This window comes from Theobroma cacao, chromosome 5 (genome assembly GCF_000208745.1).
Source record: "Theobroma cacao cultivar B97-61/B2 chromosome 5, Criollo_cocoa_genome_V2, whole genome shotgun sequence".
NCBI classification, from domain to species: Eukaryota; Viridiplantae; Streptophyta; class Magnoliopsida; order Malvales; family Malvaceae; genus Theobroma; species Theobroma cacao.
In genome coordinates this window covers 7,411,466-7,420,376 of record NC_030854.1, presented here as the reverse complement: position 1 = coordinate 7,420,376, position 8,911 = coordinate 7,411,466, and the positions used below count along the sequence as shown (strand labels likewise).

The window sequence follows — 8,911 nt, the reverse complement described above, 5'->3', positions numbered from 1 at the left end:
GGTGGAGAGGTGCCATCAAGAGATCCAAGAACTTCAGTCCCCTTATCTGATCCTTCTTCTTTCTCAAGCTTAGCTTCAAGGTCAATCATTAGTTCAGCATCTTTATCTTGAGGAGTAGGGCCTTCAAAACTCTCAATTGGGAAGGTAGGGCTTTCAGTAGCTTCCCTTGCTGGTGTTGGGCTTAGAGTTGCTGATGTGCCCTTAGCTGTAGGCTCAGTAGTAGATTTCCCTTTTTCCTTTGTCATATTTTCAATCTATGCAAGTCTTTCTTCCATTTTCACAATCTTTGCATATTACTCTGTAAGTTTCCCATCCATTCTCATTAACAAATTGAAAATCATTTGATTGAAAAATGGTGAGCGTGTTGCCTCTATCTGTGCTGGTATTACAGAGACCTTGGGTGTTTTAGCAAAAGTTTCTCCATCTAACTTGTAACCCATCTTTGGCAGACTACCTAAGTAGATAGCCTGGTCTCTACTCTTTACCAGGTCCATTTCATATCTTTTAATCCAAATTCCTTTCTTCTGCACTAGAGAAGTGATGACATTCCCATATGGCAGATTTATCTTGTCTTTCGTACAGCTCTTCTCATCCTTTCAACCATAAATTGACCTAGATTCAGGGGAGTAGCATTGAATGCATGCTCCATTAGCCATAAGTCTTGACATGCTCCATTCAAGGGAGGATCCTGCACTAGAGAATGCCTTTTCGCTACAACGAGGATCAGTCATTTCGCTTGACTTGCTTGAATGCTACTAAAGTTTTCACTCTTCAAATTCCTTGTTGTGCATGGATCTTTCATCATCAAGTGATTAACCAATTAAGGGTTTAATGAAGGGTTTTAACAAGAACTAAACTAAATTGCATTGTTTTTGAAAATAAGTGCATCATGATTTCTTTAAACTTTTCTTATCGTTTGCTTGTTCCCTTCCTTTGTTTACTCACTGGGTTTATACTCACTGGGTTTATACTCACTGTTTTCAACTTCATGTTTTCATATCAGGAGGCAGTTGGTAACTAGGTCGAGGTGTCTTCGTAGATTTGTCTCCTTGGTAGGTATCTCAGCATTCAATAGCTGTACTTTCTCCCGGGTTTCTCCGCTGGAAGTCGAGTATCCCTTTTGTTGTGTATATACAAACCTGATGTAAATTATTAAGATGTATGTTTTAGACAATATATGTATATTTTGATTGGTAATGCCACTATGAGTTGGCAATGGTTAACATTATTTTGAATTGGAATTATGAAATGTGACTTTAGGAACTTTTGATGGAATGATAACAGGTCATAAAAATAGGTTTGCTTAATCTTAGTGGGCTATGCCCATTGGGCCCATGCGCCGGTCATGGCCTGAAATTTAGGTCGTGACACTAATGATGTAGATTTCATATTCCGATTCCAACTAGAATTTTCATCAAAGGTAACATTTTTGCTGACAATAACTTTATCAGTTTTAGGTAAGTAAGTGCGATAAGCATTAGATTGATTATCATACCCAATAAAAATACCTCTAATAGCTTTTTGTTGGAGCTTGTCATGTTGAGCTTCAGGCACATGTAAGTAACATAGGCAACCAAATATTCTGAGATGATCCACATTTGGTCTATAGCCATGCCAAGCTTCAAATGGTGTTTTGTTCATCCAAGCACGTGTGGGAAGCAGATTAAGCAAATACACAGTTGTGTTTGCAACTTCTGCCTAGAATTTCTTGGGCAAATTTGTCTCGAAAAGTAAGCACCTAGACATTTCAACGATAGTTCTATTTTTTTTTCTCACTCACACCATTCTGCTGAGGCGAAAAAGGTGCAATCAGCTGATGAAGGATTTCTGTTTTGTTGAGATAATCAGTGAATTCCTTGGAGGTATATTCACCTTGTAAAACCTGACCCTATAAATATATGTCATGACATACATGCACTGAGTAGCATGTTATTACGCTAGGAAAGTCCTTAAGAATAGACGAAACCCGGTATTATACCTAACGATACACTTGAGTTGATTTAACCTCGAACTAGTTCAAATAGGAATCGTAGGATGAAATTTAATATTTTACAGTCCAGGAATGACTAAAAGTGATTGTTCGGAGTTTGAGGGTTCATTTGGGGAAAAATTGAAAATTTTGATGTTTAGGGGCAAAATCGTCATTTTGCCACCTAATATAATAATTTGATTATGGAGTGAAATTTTTCATCAAGATTAACTATTTGGAGTATAATTTAATGATAGGAAGTGAAAAAGTTTAATTCTGGTGATTTCTGGAGTGTAGGGGCAAAATCGTAATTTTACCACTCGCGAACAAAATTTGAGATTTTGAGAGAATTTAGATCAAATTTGACAAATTGGAGAATGGTATGAGTATAGGGGATGAAAAATATGTCTATGGGCAATTTTTCAGTTTTTGGGACAAAAATGTAATTTTTGACTTTTACGGGGGCAAAAGTGTAAATTTCAAAAATCACTCCACCAAGACTTTGGATAAGTCTGAGAATTTTATCTAAGCTATGAATATGTGGGACAAGTGTATGGTGAAAATTTGGAAACAAATAGATGGCTAGAATTTAAGGAATTAATAAAACATTAAAAAATGAATAAAATAATATTATATTATTTTAGCATTTAAAAAGGTCAAAATTCCAGAATTCTCATCTTCTTCAAGCCGTCCAAACCAGGAGAGAAAAGGGGGAAAAGAAATAAGAACCCTAGCTGAAAAATTTGGGAAAAATCAAGAGAAATCAAGAAATCAAGCATTAAAAAGGTAAATTTCATTGATTTTCCTTGTGATTTTCACTACCCATGCATTTTTTTTTTCATTTCCATGCAAAATTAGAAAGTGCGTATGGACACCCATGCTGGCCAAACCTCCATGGATGAGTTTTGAGCTTGAGTTTTGGTTGATTTTAATTGAATTAAGTGATTTTAGTTAGGTTATATTGTAATATAGCAAAAATAAGCTAGAGAAATAATTTTCTCCCATTGAAACCCATTATGCCAAATTTTCCAAGGAGGAAAGTGAGCTGATTTTGATGATTTTAGAAGGCTATTGGCTGATATTTAATGGTTAGAAATGTTGGAGAGAAAATGGGACCATTTAGAGCTAAAATGGAGCGCGTTAGCAATTTATTGGGTAAAGTGCCAAAAATAGGTTAATATCGCGTTTAAGCCGTTTTAGGCTATTGCATTTCATACCATGCATTAGTATAGGATTTAAGTCAATTATTTAGTGATTTAGCATCAATGTGGTGAATTGTGTAATTTTTGCAATGTGTCTAGGAGGAGAGCCTTCCGGTAAAGGCAAGGAAGTCGTAGCCGACGAACAGTGATCGGGGCACCTAGAAAGCATTTAATTTGTACAAACGGTGAGTAAACCTATTATTATTGTAAATTATCTAGAGTTTATTTTTAAATGCTCTTTATGTATTTTATGAAACGAAAATGAGATTAAAATGGAACTTTTGATGTTTTAGATATAAATGTGACAAATAAATATATTGTGTTGATTATCTGAAATAAGAAACTTTTGATTATGAAATTGAGTAAATGGGAGGCTATCAATTGTCTTGAAAAATATATTTTCCTATGAATGGATTATGATATATGAGTATATGTGGCTATATTTTATAATTGCATTGAAAATTTATGTAAGTTGTCTTTTACTATGCAGACTGGGTAAATAAATAAAAGCCACGTTATACTGTCGAAATTTTATTAAAATCAGTGGGTTTAGTCACTACAGTGACATGTTTCCGTGGACTACCTATTAGAGGGGCACGATAAACCCGGTTATATAGTTACTCTAGTTGTAGAGGCGAGGAGGGTAACTCCCGGGGTAGTGTTAGAGCTCACTTCACGTCGAACCCCCACGTGAATGTGTAACTCGGCCAATGCCAAGGAACGGCTTGTTTTCAAAACTAACATGTGTTTAACATGTAAATATCTTAACAACCTTGACGGACTCGGTTATATGCCTCGGCCAAGGTATCTCCGAGGATTAGTTTTTGGCTTGAGCCTTGTTTCTAATAAAAGTCATAAGCCTTAACAACTGTTTTGGTAAATTACAAATATTTTATGGTTTAAGAAATAAATTAAAAACCTTATGAAATGGTTTGTGATTTGTCGTTTAAACTTGCCTCCATTTTACTCGCCTTTAGATATTTATAATAATGTCTGTTTACTCATTGGGATTGTAAAATCTCACCCACCTCCTTTCCAAAAATTTCAGGCCTATGGTAGCTTGTAGATACCCGATTTTGTCGAGGATTCCAATTGACCCCTCTATCTCACAGACAGTAGGTTACTATCATCAACACTTAGTGTATTTATGGGCCACTTGTCATTGTAATTATTATTGTACATTATAACTTTGTAAATTATTGTATGTATGAATTTATTTTACTTCCACGTTACAAAAGATTACTTACACATGTTTCTATAAATATTGTTTTATATAAAAATGCTATATTTTAATTAATATTTTGAATAGTAATATTTGTCTATAAATCCTTTTAAAAAAAATTTTTCTTTTGATTTACTTGAGCCAGAAACGACTGGTAATTGTTTAAAACAGAATGTTTAACAACTATTGCTCACAAGAAAGGCAAGAAACTGATACGTAAGCCTTGCAGGGTTCCATTGGCATTCCGGGTAATGAGTGTAAATCGGGACGTCGCGACGGTTGTCATGGGCCCGAGGGAGGTTTCGAGTCATGACACACTTCCATTATCATACCTCAAGGTCTTGATTTTACAACCAATTTCATGCTCAACTTTAGCTTTGAAAGTGAGGAAAAATTCAAACACTTGAGATTTTGCCTTCATGAAGTATATCCAACAGAACCTGAACATGTGATCAATAAAGATAAAATAGTATTTGTTGCTAGACAAAGATTCAACACTCATAGAGCCCTCAACATTTGAATGAATCAATTCAAGCTTGTTCTTTGCTTTGTTTTTGGATGCATAAGGATAGGGCTTTCTGGATATTTTCCTTAGCTGACAAACATTGCAAACTCCACCTTTGTTAAATAACATGGGCAAATTTTCAAGCAATTGATAGGAGCTTACTTGGCTAAATGAAGTGTAGTTGTAGTGCCCAAGTCTCATATGCCAGAGATTAGCTTCATCTTCATTAGATTGTGCAGCTTGCATACAGATTTCTTTCAAGTCTAAAGAGAAACTTCTATTTCTCATTGGAATGGTCATAAGATATTCTCCACAAGGATCAAACATTGTGCATTCCAAGTCTTTGAAAAGCAAGACAAATGAGTTCTTTACCATCTATCCAATGCTCAACAAATATTTGAGTTATAGAAGGAACTAAGAGAACTTCAGAAATATATCTGAACCCCGATAGAGATTTCACTCTTACAGTGACTTTACCCACTGCATGAAGATAAACTCCATTACCTATATTTACTCTTGACATATAATCTTTGTCTAAACTGATAAACTCAACTTTAGGGGCAGTCATATGGTTAGAGCATCGACTATCAAGAAGCCATTTATCATTCTCAATCTTGTACTGAGAAATAGTTGAAGCCATGAACAGGGTCTTTTCTGCTACTTCAACTTTGTCAGTCGTCTGTGGAGTTTTTTCTTGAACAATTGGCTTATTTTTACAAACCTTGTTAGCATGACCAAGTTGATTACATATCTTACACTTAGCATCAGGTTTAAACCAACAATTTTCTTCAAGATGATTCCATTTCTTACAAAAAAAGCATACCTTGAACTTATTCTTTTTGTAAGAAGACTAACCTGCATGAGAGAATTTTCTATCCTTCTCTCTGGAATTTTTCTTGGTAAATATCTCTACAAAAGCATTACCTTTGTTTTTAGCAAGCAAGGCCTCCTCCACAGAAGTCTCATCTCTAGCTGATATTCTCAATTCTGCTGCTTGCAAAGTATTGACAATTTCTATAATTGAGATATCAGGCAAATCTTTTGATTGTAACAAGGAGGCTATTGTAGCTTCAAACTTCCTTGGTACACTATTGAGAATCTTTTCAACTACTTGAACCTTTTTAAGCTCTTCACCAAACATTTTTTATTAACAAGATTGAGGAACTGATCTATATACTCTTTTACTAACTGATTCTCCTTCATACGCATCAAATCAAAGTGCCTTCTCAAGTTTTGTGCTTGCATGTGTCTTGTCCTAGAAGTCCCAACAATTCTTCCTGTAATTTGGTCTAGGCAGCTTTTGCTGTCTCACACTCCATAATTCTGCTAAAAATGTCTTCTATTGCAGAAAATTGAATAAAATGAGAGTGCCCTGAACTTCTTTGCAATCTCTTCTTCATAATGCTTGACTTATGCAGTATGAGCATTTTCTCTCAGTACTTACGGCTCTACATCCTAATCTACAGCATTCCACAAATTATAGCCTTTCAAATATGGCTTAATTCTGATGGCCCATACACCATAATTTGAGCCATCGAAGACTAGAGGAGGCTGTTGGGTTATATTAGGTGTTGTCATTATGATAGTGGACTAAACTTGAAAACAAGGGGCTATAGAAGACCACTAAGAACTCAAGAGAACTAAAAGAAGATTGTTTAAGGTCCTGCGGGGATCGTGGGATGCTCTGATACCATGTTATAATCGAGCTTAAGAAAGGAAAAGCATCAAAAAACAAAAACTTCAAAGACAAAGCAAAGTATAAGGTTGTAACAACATTTTCATTAAGATAGAAGCTTACATACACATAATGCATTCGTTACACATGTAATGACATGCAAAAACAAGTGTTAGATATAAACTTATATAATAACATGCAAGCATACACGGACAACAAGAGATGACAACAAGCATAATTACAAAATACCAGTACAACAAAGCAAAATGCATTCAAATACTTTGACTTGTTGACTTCATGCAAACATTAGTAACTTAACCGAATCTTCATCCCAAGAATAGAAAGTTACCTACAATACTTACTGATATTTATGAACAGCATGATTATCCAAATAAGATATGGCCACTGCAGCATGGAAGGCTGCTCCTATGGGAAGAACCTCCTCATCAATAATCAAGTAGGGTGAGTGCAATCGAAGGGTTGGTTTTTGTGTTTCGTTATTTGTTCCTATCATGAAGAAAGCCGCTGCCATCTTCTTTGAATAGAAACTGAAATCTTCTGCCCCCATAACCATTGGACTAAGGAGTACATTAGATTTCCCAAGCATTGATTCTCCAACCCTTTTCGCATGTTCATACATTGATTCATCATTGACAGTTGGAGGGTAAGGTCTCAGTTTTTCCTCCAAAAAATCTATGGTAGCAGTACATTGATGTACTACTGCTTGAGTCTCGATCACCTGTAAATAGAATGTGTTAACCCGTAAATATTTTGTGCTGAAAAACACATTACTAATTGAATAAACATGTTACAGTTAAGAGTTAAGACTTGCTTGAAATAATTGAATCACATATTTGATATTTACTAAACAAATTTTAACCAGTCTATTTCATGACTTCCTAAGCAAGAAAATTCTTGGACTCGCCAATCTCAAACAATCCCACAAGAGAGTTTGATAGAAGTTTTATCAGATTTCCTTTTTCCGTTTTTTTTTCCCTTGAGGCTGTTGAAAGATACCGCTTTTAGTTGATAGATACCTGTTTGATCCTCTGCTGCAGATAGGACAAGCCTTCTGTGGTCATGCTCCGAAAAGTTCCTCCAAAGCTTACTATCTCTGGGATAACATTTGCTGCTTGATTAGCTTGAACGAACCCAACTGAGACAACCTGCAGTTGGGTGTAAATGGACCAATTATCAGATAGATACGCGCTTCATTTACTATAATTTGGTAAAAGAGAAAGTTTCAGGATAAGAAACACAATAACCGAAGTCTGAACTTATCAACGACTTTGAGCTTGTTGATATAATTGGCTAATGGATTCGCCTATCTTTTACATGAACATATCCATGAAGCTACTAGCAGAAATTTACCCTGGCCTCAAGAGGATCTGTCTCTTGAGAAACGATCTGTTGGAGTGCAAGGATAGCCAAAGATGCTGCAAGTACTGGATCTCTAGTCGTATGCGGCCTAGCAGCATGCCCACCTTTCCCTTGAATTTTGGCTAGAAATCTGGCTGAGCCTGCAAGCAAAGGACCAGGTCTCGACCTAACAGTTCCGGTGGGCATTTCTGGTGAAACATGTAATCCGAATATCGCTTCGACGTGATCAACAGCACCCTCTTTTATCACATGATAAGCACCAGCATGACTTTCTTCTCCAGGTTGAAAAACAAGCTTAACAGTCCCCTTCAATTCATCTCTCTTGCGCTGTAGCAACTTGGCTGCTCCAAGCAGCATTGTCACGTGAACATCGTGGCCACAAGCATGCATCTTGCCATTATTCTTGCTCTTATGTTCCCACTCAATCAATTCCTTCAAAATATCGACGTGGAGCAAGATTAATTAATTAATTAATTAGGCCGTCTCAGTGATAACGAGACAGTGAGGTGGCCTCCAATCTATGAGATAATAGGGGAAATAGAGGAAGCTCAATATGCAGCATCACGTATATTAAGTATAGGTTGTTTATGGGCATTAATTATTTACTATTAAAATATTATATTTAACAATCAACCACAAAAAAATGCATTATCCCTTAAAATTACTCTTATTTCATATCCTTAAGATACCATGCACAAAATCTGCAAAGGCCAAAAAATACACTGAAATTTAGTATTCAAGCTTTCCGTAAGTTATTCATTATAACCATGCTACAAGTCTAAGTACTCTCAAAGATATGAACAAACTGGAGAATTAAGGATGAAATAATTGCTAAGTACTGCTAATTAAAACAAATGTAAAGAAATTTGTCTAATTATTTGTTAAACAAATGGCAGAGGATTTATATATATATATATATATATATATATATATATATATATATATATAATCCTTACAC

At 35.5% G+C, this 8,911-nt stretch overlaps 1 protein-coding gene across 1 annotated transcript; it reads right to left on the bottom strand.

Annotated features, from left to right (window-relative positions):
- On the bottom strand, window positions 6,656-8,412 carry LOC18598334 (IAA-amino acid hydrolase ILR1-like 7; the record flags this gene model as incomplete). The annotated part of the gene is made up of 3 exons (XM_018120912.1): window positions 6,656-7,312; window positions 7,611-7,739; window positions 7,945-8,412. Coding segments are annotated over 3 exons (978 nt in total), but the record flags the coding sequence as incomplete, so codon positions are not given.